The sequence below is a fragment of the Lutra lutra genome, chromosome 1 (genome assembly GCF_902655055.1).
Source record: "Lutra lutra chromosome 1, mLutLut1.2, whole genome shotgun sequence".
Classification (NCBI taxonomy): domain Eukaryota; kingdom Metazoa; phylum Chordata; class Mammalia; order Carnivora; family Mustelidae; genus Lutra; species Lutra lutra.
This window is the reverse complement of record NC_062278.1, coordinates 161,006,725-161,032,067: the sequence shown is the minus strand read 5'-3', so window position 1 is coordinate 161,032,067 and position 25,343 is coordinate 161,006,725. Positions and strand designations below refer to the sequence as shown.

Genomic DNA, 25,343 nt, shown 5'->3' with positions numbered 1-25,343 from the left:
ACTTGCTAGGGCCACTCAGCTCACCTGTGGTAGAGCTGAGGCAAGAATCTAGACTTCCTGACATGGCTTCATAGGGCAAGCACTGGCCTATTCTCGTGCCAAGAACAAAACGGTTACAGTGTTAATGAATCAATTCTCCATAATGTCATCTAAAAGGCATCGACTGAGGGAGTGAACATAAAGCAGTCACCACCCTTTGCACACAGTATTTTAAAATTTATGGTGGTATTGTTGTGGAAAAGTGTGTACATATCCCAAAATATGTTTTCCTCCCTGAGTAAAGGACGTTTAAAAGGAAGTGCTATATTTGTTCGAGTTTCTTGGAGAGAAACGTGATTCAAATGTAAATGGCTGTGAAGGGCAGGACTAGGACAATGGTCCAGATGTGAAAGGCAAACACAAGGGTATGCTGTGGAAAATTTTGTCCTTGAATATTTAAGCTTTTTTTTTTTTTTTTTTTTTTTTTTTTTTTTATGGCATGGCTTGAAATTTTGACCTTAATATAGAAATCTGCCATGTCAGTTTTATAATGCAATTTTAAAACAACCTATTCATGGTGCCAGACTCTGTTTTCTCAAGACTGCTTTCATTTGCAGCAAATGGATACATTCATTCAACAAATAGTGACTGTATGATTCCATTTGAAACCATGTGCAGATATTTTGGAGCAAGACATTTATTCTGTCAACTTCAGGGAGAATAGGCAACACTTTTTGTAAACCAAGTGTATCACCAAGTTTCTGGTATCTGACAAACCTGATTATGAATGCATGCAGTGACAAACAAGCTCTAAGTTGTCCTGGTGACTTCTGTTGCCTTTGCGTGATCTCGTCCCCTGAGTGTGGATGAGATATGTGACTTCTTTTAACCAATAGAACCTGGCAAATCTGATGAGATGTTCCCTCTCTGATTATAGTACACAAGTGTAACTTCTCTCTTGCTGGTAGATTTGATTGCCTTCTTAGCTTATAAGCTTTAATGATAGGAGTGACCACACTAGGGAGGTTCATATGGCAAAGAAATGAGGGTGGCCTTAGCTGCCAGCCACTTAGGAACAGAGGCCCTCCATCCATCAAGCTCTGTGGAACTGAATTCTCCCCCAAGTAATCATGTGAGCTCGGAAAGCTGGTCCTTCCCCATTCAAGCCTTCAGATGAGGGCACCACCCTGGCAGCCATGACGGTAGACTTGGGAAGGATCCTGAGCCAGAGTACCCATGACACCACGCCTGGATTCCTGATCCACAAGTTGTGAGATAATAAATGTGTGTTGCTTTAAGCCACTAATTTTGTGGTTATTTGTCACACAGCAGTAGGTGTGCAAGGCATTTGCTGAGGAAAATGCCTACAGAAGGGAGAGAGCTAGAGGAGGTAGGGTGGAGCTGACTTGTGTGAAAGGAGAGGAAAAAGAAAGAAGTTGGACAAGAAGGTCACAGACAGCAGAGCAGCTCCAGGGAAGTTTCTGGCAGTGGCCAGGGATTGACCACTGAGGGAGCCCTGCATTGGGCAGGAACACCTGGCTTCTGAGCACCACTGCACTCAAGTCACTGGCTGGGGCTGCCTGGGATAGGTGTGGCCTTGAGGGAAACGCAGATGGGTCTAAGGGGAGGCTTCTGGGGCTATAAGCTCCAGCGACACCTTCCATGGTCACCTTACCCTTTCTGAGAAGTGAGGCCACTTCCTGCAGCCATTCCTCTCAACGTAAGCTCCATTCTTCAGCATGTGCCCAGTCACCAGCTGCAGAGTCTCAATCTCAGCACGCTGTATACACCATCACAGTGCTCCTAGGAATTGCAATTATGTACATATATACAAATCAATGCCTTTTAAGCTGCTCCCCTCCCCAACTTTAAGCGCAATGAGGTCAAGGAGTTCATCCATTCTGTTCATTTTATTCAGCTCACTGCCTGGCTCCCACAAATGCACAACACTTACTTTTGAATGAATGAATAAAGATTCACAATTTGGGTGCCTGGGTGGCTCAGTTGGTTAAGTGTCTGCCTTGGGCTCAGGGCATAATCTCAGGGTCCTGGGACCCAGCCCCAAATCGGGCTCCCTGCTCAGCAGGGAGTCTGCTTCTCCCTCTCTCTCTGCCCCTTCCCCTCCCCCCGCTCATTCTTGCACATGTTCTCGCTCTTAAATAAATAAATAAATAAATAAATAAATAAATAAAATCTTTTTATGAAAGGATTCACAATTTGTTTTGGTTTTGTTTTCGCTTGTAAATTGCAGATACCTGAACTTAAACCCCATGTTTTAGAGTATTTGTTTTTTCCTAGTTATGATTTTGTATTATTTGAGAGTCTGTCTTTTTATTTGAGGGCAAAATAATTTCTTATTGCTGGTATAACAAATTACCACAAAGTCAGTGGTTGAAAATAGCACAGATTTATTATCCTACAGTTCTTGAGGTCCAGAGTCCAAAATGGGTCTCCTTGGATAAAAATCAAGGTGTGTTCTTCCAGCTGTGGTAGGTGAGAATCCATTTCTTTGCCATTCCCAGCTTCTGGAAGCTGCCTGGTTTCCTTAACTTGGGTCCCCTTTCATCATCAAAGCCAGCAATGGCTGATCAAGTCTTGCTTTCACTGCATCACGATGACCCTGACTCTTCTGCCATTGTTGCCATCCTCAAATTCTTAATATATGTTTTAATTGGAGCCTCCACATTTTCATTTTATGCTGAGCCCCACAAATTACACGTCGTATTACCTGGGCTTTTGCATGTTCAAAAGTATTGTTATTTTGCTTTCACTCTTAATGATAGTAAACTGGGTGTAGAATTCAAAGTTCAAAGTTTTTTTCCCTCAGAACTTTGTAGATAGCTCACACTGGAAGATGAACACCTGGGTGCCAGTCTGACTGTTGAAACTGTGTGTATTATCTCCCTCTAGAAACTTGTAGAATTCTCTCTTTATTCTCAGCCAAGGATCCTTGGCATCTTTAAGAGTTTGAAATTTCACTAGGTGATGTCTACATTTGACCCCCCCCCCCCCCGACTATTGCTTCTCACCACCTGGGGGCATCTCAAGGAAATTCATGTCAAAAATGGACTATTTTCTATTTTTTATTCTCTATTAAAATACTTTTTTTTTTTTTTAAGTCTCTCTCTCTGGAATGTCAATTAGATGGAAGATAGATCTGGGAAATCCAACATTCATGTCTCTCATCAGCTGTCTCTCCTATTTTCTCTCTTTGTCAGGAGGTTTCTTTGACTTTGCCTCCCAGTTACATCTCCGAGTAAGGCTTCTTCCGCTGGCCAAGAGCAGCTCTCAGAAGAAAGGTCAATGTGAATCAGCAGCACCAACACCAGCAGCAGCTAATCCAGGAAAGTCCCCGGTGGCAGTTCACCAACAGCATCTGCACCAAGGAGTAAACTCTCCATAAAAGAAGTGTACCTTCCCACTGAGCTGTTACAAGAATTAAATAATGTTACAAACCTCATTGCAAGCAATTAGTGTTCCATTAGTGTTTTTTCTTATGAAAGATGGATACTATTTAAACATAGCTTCTTAAGGTTTTGGTTCAAATGCTTTGCCTGCTTCCCCTTTCCGGATGCCCCCTGACCCCCCCCCCCCCCCCCCAGGCCAGCTGCAACTCCTTTCTTTGCAACAATGCCTTTACCTTACAGTGTAATCGACAGAAGTACACAAAGAAACAAAACTCCCAAAGGGCTATGACCCCATGGGGAAGAGTCCACCCCTGACTCACTTCCTTGACTGGAGTCTCTGAGGCATTGGGTACAGGGCTGGCCTGTACTGTTATGACATTTATTTGAGCACCTTCTATCATAGAGCAACTTGTAATCATTCTGAAAAAGGTTATTTCAGACTCGCTAAGGTGCTGGTAGCTTTGTGAGATCTGGATCAAAAGTTAGCTAGACAACCAAGTTATTACTTTGCCACATCTGTAGTTTCTATAAAGATCCTGTCTGCTCTACACCACAGCAGACCAACCCTACGCTATCATTTATAATATTTGACTAACTTTGTAGAAGGAAGACTTTGAATGAAAAGAACTCTAAAGGGGATGAGACTACTTTTGAGTCCAGTGTCCCTGCGGACCACTCATTAGCTATGTTATCTTGGGCAAGTCACTTCCCCTCTCCGAGCTTCATTTTCCTCCTTTGTAAAATGGGAACGGTTTTTGGAGATAACTTCTATGTGTGCTTTGCCCCATTCCCCACCCTGCACAACTACCTGCTATCCTTAGGATCAAAGTCAAGTGTTCCTGAGATACACAGAGCAGGGAGTAAGGATGAAATAAGTATCAGCTTCTTCCTTGCTGCTCCCTGCTGCTCAGGCTGTCTCCCAGGAACCAGGAAACCCTCGCCTTCACGTGCAGTTTGGCCACTGGCAGATTACCAAGAGCACTTGTGAACTGTGGTGAGGCAGCCAGCAGCTTGAATGCTGAGAGAGGGTCTCTACACCTTCCCACACCCAGGGCTTCGTTTGCAAGCCTCAGTGGTGGCTATTGTGAGTGCTCAAGCTTTCCTCCTCATCTTCTGGGTTCTCAGCAATGGAGAGGTATGTGTGTGACACCAGACTTCATGGCTGGCTCCAGTCCCCACGGGCCAAAGATCAATGAATGATGAGGTAGCTGTCAGCGCACCAACTCATACATCATGGGACTGTGATTGTCAGGATTCCAGACCCTGCTTCCTCAGTGTCAGCATAGTAAATATAACCCCTTATTAGTTCAGATCGTTATTTTCAAGCTCCTTTGTTATCAGCCATTGGACAGTGGACATAATGGAGGGAATGTGTCAGGAGCATCACCTTTTAAGGTTTTTATGGGTTAGTTTTAGGGAATCGCGAAGTTTCCATCAGCAATGCGGAAGATGAAAAGCATTCATCCCTCAAGGCTTTTGCTGATTTCCAGATGAACAAGACTTCACTAATCTTATCCTATAGTCAGATAGGGGTTCTGAGTAACGCAGAATATTGCAGTACTTTACCAACTAAAGTTGCTGGAAGCTTCCTGATTTATGAGGACTTGGCATTTCTCAAGCTTTTAACCATTTTGCTTTTGTTGGCTTAGTAAAAATTTATAGCACTAGGGGTATTAGATTACAATGAACCAGCACAGCTCCGACCGTAAATACGAGAAATAAATTCCAGAGAGGGCAGAGGCCTTAGGAACAGTGCACTGGGAAAGTGTTGCAAGTCTCTGGAGCCATTGGTGGGCAGGGTAAGCAAGGCCTGTGAGGCCAGTTAAAGCTAAAGATAGATGGACCAGGGGAAAAAAAATAGAAAAGCTTTAGAGAGATGAGACAGAACTGGTGGTTTCCAGACGGGATATTGACTGCAAACTATATTTGGTTTTCATCTCAGCTAAGTGTAGAGCCTCATTCTCTAAAAGCAGTGCAAATACCACACCACTCTTCCTGCCTTGGCTAATTCTTATTTACATTTTTCCAGTAAAGAGAAACATCCACAGATTGCTAGATGTGGCCACAACAGGCTGATGGTGAGTAAAGGAAGTACAGAAATAACATGTGAGTGTGTCTTACAGCAAAACAAGCCTCCACCTAGCCAAGTCTCAAGCTTGTACAAAAAGAGCCCTGGAAAACGGAGTCCCGCTTCCAGGACAGCTGGGGAAGACCCTACCGGGGCCCAGCCCACCTGCTGATAGCAGCTGTCCACGGGACAGTGTGAAGCAAATACCACACGAAAGCCCTGTACAACGAACAAAAGCAAGATGTAAAATGGAAGGGACTTGATGCTAGGAGTGAGAACAGCTTTTTCACAGCTCTTAGCCTTGAAGAAGGCCACAACTCAGGGCCACAAGGTAGGGAGGAGCCCAGGACTCTGGTAGAAAACCAGGAGTTCTTCTGGCTTCAAGAACCAGAGGACAGAGTTCGGGGTAAGCACAGCCACTGCAAAATGTGGGGAGTCCTGGAAAGGAGAGAGCCAGACAGGGGTAACACAGAGTCTGAATATAATCTCTGCCCTGATTTCTGGCAGACTACAGCAAAGGATAAAATAGTTGAACTGAGACCTCAGCTGCCAACAAGACACAGCAGTTGCAATTTGAGTCCAACCAAATTAACTGCCTGGCGAACCAAACAAAAAATTGACATTTCTCTGTCAGATGTATTAAAGAGATAGGCTGGGGGTGGATAGGGGGTGGGAGGGCTATTGAAAATGTAGATTCCCAGGCCCTACCCACAGATCTGCAGAATGAGAATCTCTTGGCTTTCGTGCCTCAACTCCATTTGCAACAAGCAGCCTGGATGACTCAGACACAGGAGTTTGAGATGCTCATTCTTTCAGCCCTGGCAGAGTCCACGCCTCATGCTCCGATTCGGCCGAAACAGGCTGCAGTAATTCTTTGGCTGCCAAGGAGATGTGTCAGCTGCCTACATCTTTGGTGCTGGCCACATGAAGCGGAGAGGTCATTCAGAAGCACACAGGAGATGCCTCACCCTTAAGATCATCCCTGGAAATGTTTTGCTATCGAAGAGGGCCACAGAGAGTCCCTCAGCCATCTCCTGCGGGTTAGCGCGAGGCCTCCTTCCTCTGCCATCTTTGACTCCCCATATCCCCTCACTCGGCTAGTCCCCAACCCCACTTCACAGAAAGAAGCTCTTTCTTTTCTTTTCTTTCTTTCGTCTCCTTCCTTTCTTCCTTCCTTCCTTTGATTTTATTTGACACAGCCAGAGAGGGAACAGAAGCAGGGGGAGTGGGAGAGGGAGAAGCAGGCTTCCCGCCAAGCAGGGAGCCTGATGCAGGGCTCAGTCCCAGGATCCTGGGATCACGACCTGAGCCAAAGGCAGACACGTAACGCCTGAGCCACCCAGGTGCCCCGAAGCAGCTTTTTCAAGTCTTGCATAGATACATGTTAAAGATCTGCTGGTGTTTTCACAAATCAGCAGACAGATAGCAAGCTGCTTGGCACGGGAAGGTGAAATACCAGTCACTCGTGTCTGGCATCCTGGTTTCCACATTTCATAGTTTCCATTGCTGTACATTCCCATTTAAACCATTCACAGATAAAAACTAAGAAATACTTGTAATCAACATGACAAACACAGCAGTAATGTTTAGAAGGCACTTATCCTCCCACCTGGTCATTATGACTAACATGTCTGATCTTACCAAGGAAAAAATGGGTCCAGTCATTTAGCTCTCCATACCTGTCTGCTCAAGTGTCCAGTGTCATATGATGTGGTAAACCTGACTTGGAACTCTAAGCCTTCACATCTGTCAGCCTTGACCCCTCTGTCAAGATGAATGTTTTCTTTTTAATAAAGAAAAAAGTACACATTGGTTATTCTAAATTTTCAAATAGTGGGCACTTCATGGGGAGCTTTAAAGCCGTAAGTGGGCATACAGAATTTTTTTTTTTAAAGATTTCATTCATTTATTTGAGAGAGAGAGTGAGTAAGAGAAAGAGCATGGGAGGGGAGGCAGGGCAGCAGGCAGAGGGAGAAGCAGGGCCCCCCTGCCCACTGAGTAGGGAGTCCCAACGCTGGGCTGGATCCCAGGACCCCAGGATCATGACCTGAGCCAAAGGCAGATGCCTAACCAACTGAGCCACTCAGGCGCCCCCAGAATTGTTTTTAAAGATTAAAATATATAGTGGAATAAAATTCCTTACTCATTCATTTAGAAAACTACTTGCTAAGAATGTTTTTCAATTTTAAATATGGGAGCTGATCTAATTAAGTGATCCTAAAGCCAGGCTATAGCCAGAAAACAGACAAATACATTTTAATCCCTTCTAATTTAACATAAAAATAGGAGAGATATGGGGGTGCATAGGAGATGGGGAGAGAGAAAGGTAGAGCTTAACAGACATAGAGATATAGAGATATTCTAATTCAGGCGCCCCTTGTAACAAGTTTAAGCAAAATTAAACAAATGAAGAAGACAGTTTCATGTTGTGACTGTGTTTCTATTTTGGAACACAGACAGACCAATTCTGGCTTTATAGCTCAATTTTTGATAATTAAATTACTGAGGCTTGCAGTCTTCCAAACTGAACACCTGTCCCTCTTCCCCCAGCCTGGGACTGCACATCCTCACAGATAGCCCCTTTAGTTATTTTCTTACATATTTGGTATTAACTAAGGTTTGTTTTTTTCTATTTATATATTTTTACCAAAACATAATGAATGCACAGGATCCAAAATTTACAAGAACATATAAAACAGAGTTACTCTTCTTCAAAGCCAACCACTGCTAACAAACTCATGCACATATTTATCCTCCCCAAAATCTCTTTATGTGACTTCAGAGACACACCATTTTATATGTGTATATTTATGTGTGAAAATATATTTATGTGTGTGAAATATATGTATATCTCATGTACATACTATTTTTAATTTTTTCATTTTATTATTTTGAAAAATTTCCAGTCATTTATAGATTTAAAAATCTACCTCATATTTTTTCAGCTTCATTATTATTATTGGCATATAAATAAGTTTAAGGTATACAATGTGGCGTACCTGGGTGGCTCAGTCACTAAGGTCTGCCTTCAGCTCAGGTCATGATCCCAGAGTCCTGGGATCGAGCCCCACGTTGGGCTTTCTGCTCAGCAGGAAGCCTGCTTCTCCCTCTCCCACTCCTCCTGCTTGTGTTCCTTCTCTCACTGTGTTTCTGTCAAATAAATAAATACAATCTTTAGGGGGGAAAAAAGGTATACAATGTGATGATTTGATACACCTAAATATTGAGATCCACCTCATTTTTAAGGCTGCATAATATTCCAGTGTATGGATGACCTGGAATTTAATCATATATGGGGCTCCAGACTTCTAATATCACAATGTTGCAATGAAAATCTTGTAGATGTTTTTGCACATCAGTGCTGGTGTATTTGTGAGATTGAAAACTGGAAACAAAATTGCTGTGTCAGGTGGCATTTATAATTTTACCATATAAATTGCTGGTCAAAGGGTAATAGCTTTGGGGCGCCTGGATGGCTCAGTGGGTTAAAGCCTTTGCCTTCGGCTCAGGTCATGATCAGGTCCTGGGATAGAGCCCCACATCGGGCTCTCTGCTCCACAGGGAGCCTACTTCCCTTCCTCTCTCTCCCTGCCTCTCTACTTGTATTCTCTGTCAAATAAATAAATAAAATCTTTTTTTAAAAAAAGGGTAATAGCTTTTACAGTCCTACCAATAGTATATGAGAGTTCTTATTCACCTTTAGCTTTGCCAATACATCACCCCAATCATTCTCTCCTGCAGCCCCATCTTCCCCCCCATCTCTGCTGGGTTATTCATCAGGTTCCCCCTCCAACTATTACCACTTGTCTGCTCTTTCTTCAAAAATGTTGTCTCTACTGGCAGCCTCCAATCTCTCCCCATTCTCTTCCATCCTTAGATTCCTATTATGTAAATTCCTTTTTTTTTTAAAGATTTTATTTATTTGATAGAGACACAGAGAGAATGGGAACACAACACAGGGGGAGTGGGAGAGGGAGAAGCAGGCTCCATGCTGAGCACAGAGGCCAATGCAGGGGGTGGGGAGCTGGATCCCAGGACTGTGGGATCATGACCTCAGCTGAAGGTAGACCTTAATGTTAATGACTAAGCCACCCAGGCACCCCTATTATGTAAATTCTTGAGTGTGCATAAAAATAGAGTAATAAACCCCTACATAAGCCTCCATGTATCTGTCCCTCAGTTTCAACATAATATTCTGCTCATTTTATTTCCTGCTTCTCTTTTTCCTAGAAATCCCTAAATCCCAGTCATATTTTCAACCATAAATACTTTAGAGTGTATCTCTGATAGGGTTTTTAAAAAACCAACAAACATAGTCATACCATTATTTCACCCAATAAAATTAGTAATTCTTTAATATCACCTGATATCCAATCCATCTTAAATTCTTCTGTATCAAAAAAAGTCTAAACTGGTTTTGTTCAAATCAGGATCCAAACAAGTTCTTTAAGCTCCCCCAGTCTGTAAGTCTCAACCATCCACGGTCTTTATTTTACACCTTCAGTTTGTTGAAGAAACTGTGTTATTTGTCCTATGAAATTTCTTTTTCTGAAATACACTTTTCTGTATTTGGTGCGCTGTTTAATATGTTCAATATCCCATGTGTTTACAAACAGATCATTGATGTGGAGGGCTGATTTACATTCAGGTTCAGTTTTGTTTGTTTTGGCCAATAATTCATCACGGTTGGTATCGGGTCCTTGATATTGCAACACATTGGAGGCGTTAACCTCTGGCTGTTCCTTTTTTTAGTAACACTAGGTTTGCAGGTTATCAGTCTGAGTCATTCAACAAAATGTTTTCCATCAACTTTTCACCTAACACTTTTAGCAACCTAGATCCATTATTTCACTAGAAGTGAATTTCTTAATCCTATCATTTCTCTGGCATTTAGCTAGGATTCTCAAGTGAAGAACTTTCCCTTATCAAGTTAACCTAATACAAAAAGAGGTCAGGATAAATGCTTTTTATTTTTTCGGTTAGCCATTTTCTTTTTTCTTTTTAAGATTTATTTATTTGATTGAGAAAGAGAGAGCTCAAGCAGGGTGAGTGGCAGACAGAGGGAGAGGCAGGCTCCCAGTTGAGCAAAGAGCCTGACGTGGGGCTCAATCCCAAGACCCGGGGATCATGACCTGAGCTGAAGGCAGATGTTTAACCAACCCAAGCCACCTGAGCCACCCAGGCGACCCCTGGTCAGCCATTTTCAAAATAATGGTTTGGTGCCCTAGTAACCTCCAAAGGTGACCGACCCAGTTTTCAACTATTGTTACAACTTTGTGGATTTTTATTGTATTTTGTATTTCAATCCACTATTCTTTTTTTTTTTTTAAGATATTTATTTATTTGAGACAGTGAGAGAGAGCATGAGAGGCGAGGTCAGAGGGAGAAGCAGACTCCCCGTGGAGCTGGGAGCCCTACGCGGGACTCTGGGATCGTGACGGGAGCTGAAGGCAGTTGCTTAACCAACTGAGGCACCCAGGCGCCTCCTCCACTATCCTTTCTCTATCCTTTCTGATGCTCAAATTGCTCCATCTTTAAGTTGGCTCCTGGGTCCTTGTGACATGAACTCACTCTCATTGCTTCCTTGCTTTCAGACACAAATGGTCCAACCTCATCTTATCCTTTCCCTGTCACTTTAGTGGGACAGTCTTGGTACTAGGCTGGGCCTCACCACTGGGCTGTGATTGCTTCAAGAACTTTCAGTGGAAAAAAACTATGTGATACGTGTTTTTCAGAAAAAGAAAAATAAATCACAGTATTTTACTGGTATTTACTATTTTAATATACAATTGCAGGGGTTTTATTTAGGTCTTGTATCTCTTTGTGCTGAAACTCTTGGTTTGTGATTTCCCTAATATATGCCCTATCATCTATAAATATGCAGTTTCAAAATGGTAGCACCAATATCACTGTTAAAAATAAAAATACTGAATGCAGTTTCAGATTTCTTTGTGATTGTTTCGTCTGTAGGAAACATAGAATACATTTCATTAGGAAACTGCAGACAAAATGCTGTGTTTTAAAGTCACTTGAAGAAATTCTATATGTGGTTTTACTTCCAGCTTGATATAGTTAATTCTTAGTTTTAAGAGGGTTTTTTCTTTTTCTTTAGTTATAGGAAACACCGAAAGGATCTAAACGTAAAAAGTATAAAACAAGGGGTGCCTGGGTGGCTCAGTGGGTTAAGCCACTGCCTTCGGCTCAGGTCATGCTCTCAGGGTCCTGGGATCGAGTCCCACATCGGGCTCTCTGCTCAGCAAGGAGCCTGCTTCCCTCTCTCTCTCTCTGCCTGCCTCTCTGCCTACTTGTGATCTCTCTCTGTCAAATAAATAAATAAATAAATAATCTTTAAAAAAAAAAAGTATAAAACAAGATACAGATCTAGGTGCCATCACTATCCAGCTCCCTACCACCACTACAAAGGGAAGTGACTTATTAGTTCTTGGTATAACATACTTTCTATGGCATTAAAAACAAAAGAAACAGATGCATATTTTTTTTTTAATTTGTTCCCTTCCTTCCTACACAATAGTTAGCATACCACAGATCCCATTCTTTACTTTCTCTACTCTAGAATATAGTCTACAGCAATCGTCCTCAGGTCCTGTCACAGCTGTGTAGGATTCCATTGTACGGAGTTTGTACCACAGGTTCCTCCATCAATCCCTCAGTAGATTTAGGTGGCCTCCAATCTTTTGTGGTTATAGTGCTGTAATGAAGATCTTTGGGCATACACCATCTCAGATTTTTGCCAGCGTGTCTCAGATAGATTCTTAGGAGTGAGACTGCCCAGATAAAGAACAAACTCATTTAATTTTGCTAGTTATTAACAAATTCCACCCACAGGAATTTATACTTTTCAGAGTGCCTATTCCCCACTGTGTCAGCAACAGTGTATTGTGTAACTTGGATTTTCCCCACCTGATTAGGTAAGAAATGGTGACGTCTTGGTAGCTTAAATTCGCCCTTCCCTTAGTAGGCACACCCTCGTGTTAAAGGGCCATTTGCATTTTATTTTCTGCAAACTGTTCATATCTTTTTGCCTATTTTTCTTGCAGTTTCTTAAAGTTTCAAAATTCCTCAGATGTTAGAGCAATGTATGCCTTCTTTAACAAATAGTGCAAATATTTTTGCCAGTTTATTTACTTTTTAACTTTGGTTTTTTGGCCATCCAAAACTCTTTCAGTTAAAGATGCAAACTTTTCCACTTACTGCTTCTGGATTTTCAGTCATAGAAAAGTGTTCCCTCCTCTCAGATCATAAAGGAGTTGATACATATCTTCTTGCAGTTACTTAAGGCTTCATTTTCACAGCTGGGTCTCTGATCCATTCAGATTGTATCCTTGTGCAGTGTGAGAAATGGATTCAACTTTGTTTTCTTCTGTATAGTTAACCACATGTGTCTCAACACTATTAAGTCTTCTCCATCAATCACATGCTTCCGTTATCATATACTAAATTCCTGGATTTTATATAGTTCTTAGTAATGTTATAATATCTAATAGGGTTATCCCTCTTCCCTCTCGGCTCTTTTCTGGGGCTCTTCCGGCTAGTATTGTTTATTCTTCCCAATAATTTATATAGGAAAGAACTTGTATTATTGGGATTATAGAGAGAGGGACCCCCCCTCTCTCTATATATATGTATTATATATATAATTATGTACATATATAATATACATCTATATAAACAGAGAGACATCAAAAGTGTTTTCTAAATAATACTCTGAAACCCACTCTAGGCAAACTTTTTTTTTTTGAAATTCATTTTAGAAGGAAACAGACATTGCACTAAGGGCCTCATGAACCCAAAATAGCCCCTGTGTGGAGGTCAGCGCAGTGCACAGCTGCCTCCCCTCCCAAAGCCAACAAGCGTTACTGCATACCCACTGGATCCATGGTCCTATGGTAACTAGTATAAACTGACTGGGCTATACCAAAAATTCAAGAAAATATACAGCAACTGACTTGTTTAACTATCACAGTAAAATTTATTCTGTAAAATAAAGTTGAAGTATGGTGTGTACAATTTAGCAAAGATCAAATACTGTAATAGAATTTTTTAAGGAAACATTTAGCACCCCCTGTATTTTTAGGAATTTAAGGATTGTAACCTTCCTGGCTAGCTCAATATTCACAAAATTACATATTCTATAACCCAAGGGAAAATTTAACTTTTAAAATGAATTATGACAATATTTCTTAAACATAGCAAAATCAGTTGGTAGGAAAGAAAGTTCCACTTGACATTGGGTACAATTTTCCTGAATCACTTCGCACATCTGTGGTCAGAAACTCCATTTACTAAGTGAACTAGTAACTTCCCTCCAAGGGCTGAGACCAAGTTTCCTTTGCAGAAACTTTCCTGTACAAGTGAGAACTGTCACTTACCCAGTTAAGAGAGACTGGAGAGTATGTCAAAAATAGAAAAATATTACCCAAATTATTTGTGCCACTTGAAGGCCTGTAGCTAGCCCTCTAAGATATTAAATAAAAAGTACAGGCTACGAATAGCCAAAGGAATATTGAAAAAGAAAGCCAAAGTTGGTGGCATCACAATTCCGGACTTCAAGCTCTATTACAAAGCTGTCATTATCAAGACAGCATGGTACTGGCACAAAAACAGACACATAGATCAATGGAACAGAAGAGAGAGCCCAGAAATAGACCCTCAACTCTATGGTCAACTCATCTTCGACAAAGCAGGAAAGAATGTCCAATGGAAAAAAGACAGCCTCTTCAATAAATGGTGTTGGGAAAATTGGACAGCCACATGCAGAAAAATGAAATTGGATCATTTCCTTACACCACACACGAAAATAGACTCAAAATGGATGAAGGATCTCAATGTGAGAAAGGAATCCATCAAAATCCTCGAGGAGAACACAGGCAGTAACCTCTTCGACGTCAGCTGCAGCAACATCTTCCTAGGAACATCACCAAAGGCAAGGGAAGCAAGGGCAAAAATGAACTATTGGGATTTTATCAAGATCAAAAGCTTTTGCACAGCAAAGGAAACAGTTAACAAAACCAAAAGACAACTGACAGAATGGGAGAAGATATTTGCAAATGACATATCAGATAAAGGGCTAGTGTCCAAAATCTATAAAGAACTTAGCAAACTCAACACCCAAAGAACAAATAATCCAATCAAGAAATGGGCAGAGGACATGAACAGACATTTCTGCAAAGAAGACATCCAGATGGCCAACAGACACATGAAAAAGTGCTCCGTATCACTCGGCATCAGGGAAATACAAATCAAAACCACCATGAGATATCACCTCACACCAGTCAGAATGGCTAAAATTAACAAGTCAGGAAATGACAGATGCTGGCGAGGATGCGGAGAAAGGGGAACCCTCCTACACTGTTGGTGGGAATGCAAGCTGGTGCAACCACTCTGGAAAACAGCATGGAGGTTCCTCAAAATGTTGAAAATAGAACTACCCTATGACCCTGCAATTGCACTGCTGGGTATTTACCCTAAAGATACAAACGTAGTGATCCGAAGGGGCACGTGCACCCGAATGTTTATAGCAGCAATGTCTACAATAGCCAAACTATGGAAAGAACCTAGATGTCCATCAACAGACGAATGGATAAAGAAGATGTGGTATATATACACAATGGAATACTATGCAGCCATCAAAAGAAATGAAATCTTGCCATTTGCGACCACGTGGATGGAACTAGAGGGTATCATGCTTAGCGAAATAAGTCAATCGGAGAAAGACAACTATCATATGATCTCCCTGATATGAGGGAGAGGAGATGCAACATGGGGGGTTAAGGGGGTAGGAGAAGAGTAAATGTAACAAGATGGGATTGGGAGGGAGACAAACCATAAGTGACTCTTAATCTCACAAAACAAACTGAGGGTTGATGGGGGGAGGGGGGTTGGGGGGGTGGAGTTATGGATATTGGGGAGGGTATGTGCTATGGTGAGTGCTGTGAAATGTGTAAACCTGGCGATTCACAGACCTGTACCCCTGGGGATAAAAATATATGTTTATTAAAAAAAAAAAAAAGTACAGGCTACTTTTGTTTGTTAGGTAGAGGAATATGAACCTGTCTTGGCTCTCATGTTACCTTTTGCAGTAACATAGTTAAGGTGCCAAGTGAGACAGACTGTTCACTGGGAAGCTGTTGTGCTTCAGTATAATTTGCCTATTCCTTTGTAGGGAAGACAACGTTGATGTTTCTGGCAGTTAATCCACAGTGATATAACCTTACATTTCCTAACTACAGATTTCCTAATTAACCATTTAAAACACCAATAGTCAAAACCACTAAACCTTTATTTGCATATAAACAGTTCACTCTTTTTATTTACATAACCACCTTTCTCCTAGACAAGCAATGTTAGCCAACATAAGGCAAAGACGCCTTGTTGATGACAATACTATTCAATTTTCTTTTTTGGAGGGTCTTCTCAGCAGCCAGTTATAACATGGCAATTTTCACAGTTTCAAAGAAGTTTTCTTCATTTTAAAACAAGAAAGTGTTACACCTGATGGTAGTTATTGTCAAATAGTTCAATCAACCTTATATAGCTTTTATAATATAACTTCAAGTATGTGTATTATACCAACACAAACCTCAAAAACAAAAACCCAACAACCAAACACTATCTCATCTCTGGTGCCATGAGACGTAAGAGCACCACCTATTTTTCTGTTTTAGTGGTTAAAAATGGAATCCAGTTTTAGCACCCATCTATAGGAGTTAGAGGTTAATGACAATATATGATTGGCTTACTGGAAAGTAGCAGTCTTAATATCCCCTCAGAAGGACATCTGTTTCTTACGCTGCATCCTGGCTCATGGAAAAGAATAGTATTAATGGGGGTCGGGGGAAACAACACACTTCTAGTTAAGGGTTTTAGTACTTAAATCACTTAAATACTAATGTCATATTTCCCTGAAGCATAGAATTATGTCACATATAAAATATCTTAAGGAATTATGTGGTTGCAGATACATCAGGATAGACCACACTTAAAATGTTAAACGTGGCTTAAATACAGAACAGAGGAAAATCAGAAAAATTAATGCTAGTGATCAAAGTCCCATCTTTTTAGCCAAAATGGTATTTCATCACTCCATTTCAAAAATGAAGTGGAAGATTCTAAACAAGTGATAACTTTTCACATTAAAAACACACAAAACTGTGATTAACTATATCAGTTATTAGACATGGTAAATAGAAGCAAAGAAAATAAAGTGCACCATTACAATATATAAAATTATAGACCCAGTAATTACCTTTTAAAATTGGTAATATAGACTGAAATATAAAAAGTACCTGTCATAGCAAAGTTAGATAAATGAAAAAAATTTCAGTTGAAAAATTATAATTTTTCAGTACAGCAGAAGGGCAAATAACCTTTTATTAAAGCTATTAGATTTGTAGACTCTTGAATATTTCGATTTTGCATAGGAGAAAGGAAAGCCATTCTTCTAGAAGGCACTAACTGGTTTAAATGTGCAAGCAACTTCATAAAGAAAGTATGTGCGAAGTATAGTCAAGAAGACTGCTGGTTCTGTTATTTTATTCTTTACTCTGCACGGGAGACTGCACAGTATTGCTGAGGAACTCTATCAGTCAGCAGGCTCTCCCATATCCTCTTCGGTGTTCTCAGTCCACAGTGTCACAGATCTCCTTTACTTTCTGGTTGAAGTCTTCTGGTTGATCTGCATACACATAATGCCCTGCCCCAAGAATGGCCTGAGAAAGGAAAAGGAGTCCAAAGGTCAGTGAGCAAAAGCACTTAATAAAACACATAAGCAAAGACATTTAGCAATGTAAGAGAGAACAGCTACACAGAAATAAAACATAAAAGAATGAGCAACTTTCATGTATTTCCATCAAATACACAATCTGAGAAAAGAAAAATCTATTGGACCTTACTAAAATTTTATATGCAAAATAATTCCAAACTGACCACTAATGACGGGGCCAGCAAATCAAAATGAATCAAGTGAGAACATGCTGCCTTGTGAGGTGGGAGTGGGACAGGTGCCACTGGCATGTCCCACTCCCATCTCGGAGATACCACGGCTCTAAGGACAGGCACGGCCAGTCTGGACATGAAAATGTGTGTGGGTCAAACCCTGTCCCTCATCACAAGTGACATCAGGTCCTGATGGAGGCTGGAAGTTTAGCTCAGATCTGAAAACACGGTGGAAGTGAAACCTCACTGAAAGCAAACATAACACAGCAGGCTTCACCTACAACTGAAAACCCAAACTAAGCCACACACTTACTATTGTCTTCACATATGAATGTGGTCGTAAAGACTGGATGCTGTTGCCAGAATTGCCATCTATGCAGGATCGGGCGCCGTAGATCACCGAAACTGGAATGTCAGGGTGCATTTTACCAATTCGCTGGAGCATTGGCCTTTTTGCCCATCCATAAGGAATAGTCATATTTTTGAATGCTGTCTCACCACTTAAAGAAAAGGAAAACAACACACATATGACTTCGAGGGATGAGTATGAACTGCACCCCCACCTCCATGAAAAACACTCATGTTTAGCTTCTCTCCCATTTAAGGAAAACCTCAGTCTGAATAGAAAATAATATACTAGAGGGTATAAGAAACAACTCCCACAGAAGATACATGCTTTTGTTTGATAAACAAGGATGCTCTGAACTCTAGTGGATTAAAAGTCACTCTCTTCTAAATCAAACATGCAACCCTATCATTAAATTCCCTGTGGGGAGAGCTAAAATGGTTTTTTTTTTCCCTACTCTAACTTGTTTCAAATGTAGAAGGTAACTTTTCAACATGTGCATGGCACCAGGTTTTTACCTGTTATAGTTAAAAAACCAGTACCAAGATAGAAATGTGGAATGTGTATTTACATTTTTAATTTTCTACATAGAAAGACATTTAATGTTTAAAAAAACCTTTCTACCTAGGGAGAGACTATGTCTCCTGGAGCTAACCCATTCTTAGAGACAGCAAAGGATTCAACTACAACATGCCTGTCATGTGCCAACTAACTAATCCAGAGCCATGCCTCTTCTGTACTGCCCACACATGCAGGAGGGATTTCCTCTGCCTTAACCAGCCCAGGGCCAGGCACCAGGCAATGAGACCATCCCTATCTCCTAGAGCCCACCGCAATTGTTCAACTACCCCGTCCTAACCTGTCTGCCATACCCCTCCTTGCCTTTCCTGAAGAACCCAATGAAAGTTCTGGCCTCAACTTTCCCTTTTACTGTTTTCTGCCACCTGACCAAAATCTGCTGCTTCCCTGAAACCCTCATGGCATTCAGTGACACTCCCCTCCCCCCACCCAGGACCCGTGAGTATAATAAACTTTGCTTTCTTGAGCCTTTGTATCTTTTTCCTTTGCCCACACTTGACTGATCATCACATGAAAGAGCACACAACACTTTGCAAACTCCCAGGATAGACCCACTTTGCTGTCACTTCTGTTTCCTTGCAGTACTAGGCACAACTCTGAACTATCTGTTATGAAGAATTCAAGTTCTACCACAAGAAAGACAACAAACCAGCACTACACAGACACACGTAATCCTGAAATGTAAGTGAATAAAGCATGAAGACCAAGCAGTAAACCAGATGATGTACCTGGAGCTCAGCACTAAAAACTGTTGGAACAAGTCAGTAGCGTGTGAAGTCCTTATCCACCAGACCCAATGGCCTAGGGAGCCACAAAACGTCAGTCTCTTCAGGACCCCAAAACCTCTCCAAGCTTCCTTCACTCTTGGCGGAGAATCTCTAACATACTTTATTAAAAAGACTAAGGCTATCGTTCCACCCCAACAGCTGCCACAGCCTTGACCCTTTAATAAAGCAGGTGTGCATGGTCTATGCCAAAACTGAGGGAGGCTGGCTCTTCACCTAGCCTCTCGGCCTTGTACCCCAGCCTCCACCTTGGAAAGGCTGAGGTACCACTTCCAGGTCCTGAAGTACGGCCTATGGCCCACCTACACTGGAGTCATCTGAAGCATTAAAATCATAATCTGAAGCACAAAAATCAGCCCAGGATCACTGAATCAGTCTTAGAAACAGGGCTCGGGAATCATATATTTGACAACCTCAGCAATTCTGGTACATCATGAAGCATGAGAACTGGAGCTCTCCTCTGCCTACACTGTGCCTGACCCTCTCCCTAGCAACTCCAGCATCTTGTCTTCCAGGCTCCTTCTAGGTCCCCACTATCTTCAGGCTTTTTTCGCCACTGTTGTCTTATATCTAATGTCCATAAGTCATATATTTTAAAAAATAGGAAACACCTCTGTTTGGCCCTCCTTCTCCCTGTGGCTACCATGTTCACAGGCTCTTCCTCCTTCTTTCTCCCCTCTTCTAATCACTGTCAAAATACCTGCAAAACCCTCCTCCCAGTCTTCAGCCTCACTTACTCTTCACCCATGTAGCTGTGTTTGTCATGCTGATCCAGGATCATTAAAAAGTGCTCGCCAAAAGAGGGGTGCAGTCATCATGTGAACTGGAACCATGCTGACTGGCATCTTAATACCCTTTCGAACAGCAAAAGTTTCTAAGAAGATCCATGGTACAGGAAACATCTACTTTTGCACTTCAGTCGCCCTTTTTTTTGTAAAGTATGCATACTCAATTTGGAAATGCTGTTTTACTTGAAATTCTTCTTTATCTCTCAACTCCAGCTACCTCCTAGAGGTACCTAGGACCAAAGCTTCCTTAACTTATCCATAAGCACTTTCGGGGAAGACAGTACATCCTGCTTAGTCTCTCATCGGCATCCAGTAGTGTTCTACATACTAGGCACTCCATGCATAAATAAGTATATTAGAAGTATTAATCAGTTAACTACTGATAAAAAATATCCTAGAGTCCTCCCATGTTTTCAAAGAAGAAAAGTGCAAAACACCAACATAGTAAATTCAGAATCCTCACCCTTACCTTGGAGTCTGCACATTACAGTGGTAGATGTACTCTGTCACCGTGTCATCTTCAAACATTGACGAATACTTCCGTTTGAAATCAGGCCTTAAACGCTGCACTAGACTTAAACCTAAGTAAGAGGAAACAAATGTTTTAAATTATAGTTAACTGATAGACTAATAGAGAAAGGTTTTGTGTTTGCTTATAGAATGTATGTTATATGCATACAAATCTATACGTATTCAAGTGTATACTTTAGGTAGAAAAGAGCACAGATCCTAGAGGCTGCAGTCCTCATGTGATCTGGAACCATGCTGACTGGCATCTCCCACGCACTTGGGGAGACTTAATACCCTTTGGAACAGCAAAAGTTTCTAAGAAGATCCACGGTATAGGAAACATCTACTTTCCAACTTCAGTCGCCCTCAAGTTCCTCAAGTTCCCTAAGAATTAAAAGAAGAGATAAGGAGTATTCCATATTGCCTTACAGAAGTGCTTCAGGAGCCCAAAACATACAAGTTAATTTTCTAAAACCTGTTTTTGTAGGAAAATAAATTCTATTAAACATGGCAGGCGAGTAGAGCAGCTCAAGTTCACTTATTAATTTGTATTTCTCCCATAATTATAATACATTAATATCCAAATGAAGCAAACTGGAATATACAAGTCTTTCTGTGCAAAAATAAATCCAGGGTTTCTGCTTGGGACATTGCCAATCCTCCCAGCTAAGGACATCCACTCCTGAGGTGAGAGATAGGGGCATCCTTTCCCCAGAGGAAAAAGGATGAAGAGTAGAAGCCTCCATCTGGTCATTATTTTCACTCCTGGGGCCCCAGGGGCTAGTCAGTTTCCCTTTCTGCTATCACTGCCCATTATTCTAGCAAAGTCTTACTTCTTTCCTGGCTCTCCTTCCTGCCTCTGAAGGAACTGTACAGCTCCACAGAAAATTCTTATGATGCAGTTGATTTTCTAAATCATGTCCCACCCTGACTACACACAAGCAGTAGTGGGAGACAGAGGGCACAGCATGAGAGGGCCCTTCCTAGGCATCCTCCCTCCCTTGTCTCCTAGTTTCTTTTCATACTTTACTCTTCCCATAATTGCTCCCTGTGTAACTGTAATCAAGCACAATTCATTTATATTTCAGGACTGCACAGACTAAATGAAGTTCTTAAATAGTCCATCAAAGGAGGACCAAGTACCTAAGAGGAATGACTCTACTCGGGAGGGGTGAGGGGTTGGGGTGGGAAAGAACAGCTGTCTGTCAGAGCACTGAGGGAGTGTGATGGGGTCGCCCATCCAATCCCTGTGCAGTCCCATGGCTCTCCTTATCCCAAATGGAGGCAGTAGGACAGAAGAGCCAGAGGAGACCATTTTCCATTCATTCCTTTCTTCTTGCTCAGAGTGCTGCTTTGTGGGATGGGGCTTCCTGCCATAGCAGCCATCAAACACCATGAGGAAAAAGGTCAAGAGAATCATAGTTGCAGGTCCAAACCCCAACGTCAATGAGCCAGCTACTAGAAGAAATGCTAAAACCACCTGCCTCCATCCTGCTTGTTAAGGCAATAACGAAAGGCCCTATGGTTTAAACCACTTATGTGTTCAGCTACTTGAAGTTAAAAGGACTCCTCACTGATACAAGTTATAAGAGGGACAGTGGAGGTCCAGACCACCATCACTGGTAACAATGAGGGAAAGGAGAGTCCCTGGGCTTTGGCATGGAAATAGAGCAGCTGAGAGTCAAATGAAATTAAATCAGACACTAAACACTGGTACTTCAAAATGGGACCAGAAACACAAATCAGGAGTCCCCAAAATCTCTGTGGAAAAGGATGATTTTATCTTCTTAACACTCTGACATTATGGGGCAAGAAGGGAATCTGATAATGTGATCATACTGTTATCCCCACAGGCAATCATGTCAGGCTCTATGATCTGCCAGCTGGGTATCCTCAACTAGCCAAAGGCTCTCTAACGTCACCAACAAGTCAACATGCAGCACTTCTCCCCATGCTCTGGGTTGACTAACCCCATGGCTGCATTTCCCACCTTCTCAGTTTTGCCAATTACCTATAATATTTACAATATAAAGACTCCTCTTTGAGATGATCCTGGTTTCATTATTTTTATGAATGGGCTGATATTTTTTAGGGGAGGAAAAAAAAGTAACTCAGTAATTCAGAGGAGGAGGAGAAAAAGATTCAGCTTGCTTTTTAAGATTTTGACTAACAATGGTGATCAGTATATACTCCTCTACTGCCAATCTGTAAACATTTTGCCTTCCTAGGACACAAATATAAGCACTCACCAAAGGGTCCTGCAATCCTGAGGCCAGCTAAAGGATTAAAGGGAGTCAGTGCCGCTCCCAAGGCTCTGATCCACACAGGGATTGGTCTGTCTTGATCAGCAAGGTCTGGTCGCTCAGGAAAACCCCAAGGCTCCACCAAAATGAGATGATTAACCCTGTTGGAGGAAGAACATATATATAATTTCATTTGGCAAACTCACCCTAGGACTCTAAAGAATTAACATAATTTATAGAGCAAAGGTAGAAAAAAAACTACCTTCCAAAATTTCACATTAAAGAGAAGATCAATGGCTGACCAGTTATATCATGTTATTGCCTGTAAACTTTCTGATTTGGTAAGACTTGAGAGGTGTATGATAGGAGGAGAGTTTCATTTTTCATATATGTAAATGTGGATAAAAAAGGGTATGTGCAAGGGCACATAACTGTGTGGCTACTCTTGAGGAATGGTATTCATTGTTGAAGCTACCCCCGGCAGATGATACAGATCACTGACAACTCAAAAAAGCCCAATGGTTCCATGCAGCACAAGGCTGACACTGCAGAAATGACTAAAGAGTAATATTACACTTATAAAATAACTTCAGACACAACAACAGTTCTCTCCTGTAAGCCAATCATTCTAAAAATGTAAGAGGCATTAGCACTTTAGGTGGGTTCAAAAGGACTTTTAAGGCAACTTTTCACAAACACAGAGCTAATGTATAATGTGGCAGAAATTTCTCCTAGCTTGGTGAACATGAGCACATGGGCAGGGTTACCCACAGTATCATGATATACTGACCTCAGATTCTATTCCTAACCCTTTGCTAATTTTCTTCTTTACTGACCAAAGAGATAGAAAATTTTCAGCCAAATCTCATATAAAATTGTTTTGTATCACTAATAGTTCTAATTTTTCCATCTTCTGAAAACCTCTTCCTGCTAAGAGAAAACCAAAACTATCAGCAATATTTCCATGTGCCTGCATCACGGTATTACAGGTCATTAAGATTCTAAATAAAGCATAAAGGTCTTCATGACACAAATGATATTCAACTATAACCAAAACAGCCATCAAATGCCAGCAAAAACTTACCAAGGATGAACGGACAATGCTTTCCAAAGTCATAACTGAAACCAGAACATGGGCACAGATGGCTATTATTCCAGAAACAAAAGGTTTTATTATTTTTGCCACCACAGACAAGGATGAGTTAGTAATGAGTCTTTCGCTTTGACTGCATTTTCTCAAACAGAAAGCTTTAGAGCATGGACCTACTGCACAGAGCTCCAAGGGCCCTTGGAGCTCAGCCCAATCTTTCATCTCATAGATGAGAAGGAAGCTGAGATGCACTATGTGACCTGCTCCAAGACATGTAGAAGTAGGGCTAAAACCCCCATTTCCTGACTCCCGTATACTAACTGATGCCAACAAGTCACTGGGTAGAAGGCTCTCTCCCAAGAACAAACCAAGCAACATAAGATAACCTAACAGTAAAGGTAAAGCTTAACTTTTATCAACTCTAGGCCAGTCCTAACCCTACTCTAGATTTCAAAGCATCTGTAGAACGTAACTACCAATCTGTGTGGAGATACGTGATAAGTGAGATTTCCATAAACTTAAGAGTGCCTTCACTCTTAAAAGTTTTAGGAGAATATTTTCTAATAGTGCATGGGAAGGGGGATGGAAAGGAGTTTATTTTTTAATGGCAGAGACTAACTGATAATGACTTCTCCCTAAACTCCTGTTACTCCAGTCTACAGTGAGATCTGGAGGAGGGAAAGGGGAAGGGAAGGCACGCCAGAGGTCTGGGTGGGATTAATGAAATAGTCACCTAGTTGAAAGCAGCAAAGATTTCTGATATATCAAAACATACTTTACCCTGAAAGATAATTAAATTTTGTTATGAATTTATTTTGATATCCTGCCCAGTTTGCTCTTAGCTCTTACCTGCTAACCCAAGAAGGGAGAGGACAAAGGAAAACATGAAGGAGGGGAAGTCTCATCTATCTCTAGCTAAGTGACTGTTGTTTCCACCTTCGTTTTAGCTTGCCTAGTTTGATATGGATCTTCAAAATAGTGCCCCTAGATAAAAATGCCAGTTTAACAAATCATGCAAAGTTTATATAGTAAAGAAGAGGACTTTAAAAAAATTTTTTTTTAAAAAAAGATTTATTTGACACAGAGAGAGTAGGCAGAGAGGCAGGCAGAGAGAGAGGAGGAAGCAGGCTCCCTGCTGAGTAGAGAGTCCGATGCGGGCTCAATTCCAGGACCCGGGGATCATGACCTGAGCCGAAGGCAGATGCTTTAACCTACTGAGCCACCCAGGCGCCCTAAGAAGATGACTTTTTTTTTTAAAGGAAGTGAACTGACCCAACTATTTTTCGATCTGTCTTCAGCTTAGCATGGTGCTTAGTACATAGTAGGTGTTCAGTAAACATATGGAGTATTGTGTTTTTCCAGGTTTCCTTTTAGTCCCTGTCTATAAGAATATACAAATTTTATAAACTATATTCATAGGGGCGTCTGGGTGGTTCAGTGGGTTAAGCATCTGACTTCAGCTCAGGTCATGATTTCAGGGTCCTGGGATCCAGCCCCATGTTGCGCTCCTCACTCAATGGAGAGTCTGCTTGTCCCCTGCTCATATTCTCTCTGTCAAATTAAAAAAAACAAAAAACAAAAAAACAAAAAAAC

At 41.4% G+C, this 25,343-nt stretch overlaps 1 protein-coding gene across 1 annotated transcript in view; it reads right to left on the bottom strand.

The window, feature by feature from the left end:
* Nucleotides 1–15,737: 15,737 nt before the first annotated feature.
* ABHD5 (abhydrolase domain containing 5, lysophosphatidic acid acyltransferase) overlaps nt 15,738–25,343 on the bottom strand; it is a 35,097-nt gene continuing 25,491 nt past the window's right edge. Inside the window, exons 5-8 of the mRNA XM_047742226.1 lie at nt 22,667–22,821; nt 20,377–20,488; nt 17,723–17,909; nt 15,738–17,183 (exon numbers count right to left, since the gene is read on the bottom strand). Of these exons, the coding sequence (XP_047598182.1) occupies nt 17,094–17,183; nt 17,723–17,909; nt 20,377–20,488; nt 22,667–22,821 (544 nt within the window). The 3' untranslated portion in view covers nt 15,738–17,093. The remainder of the gene's footprint in view (nt 17,184–17,722; nt 17,910–20,376; nt 20,489–22,666; nt 22,822–25,343) is intronic.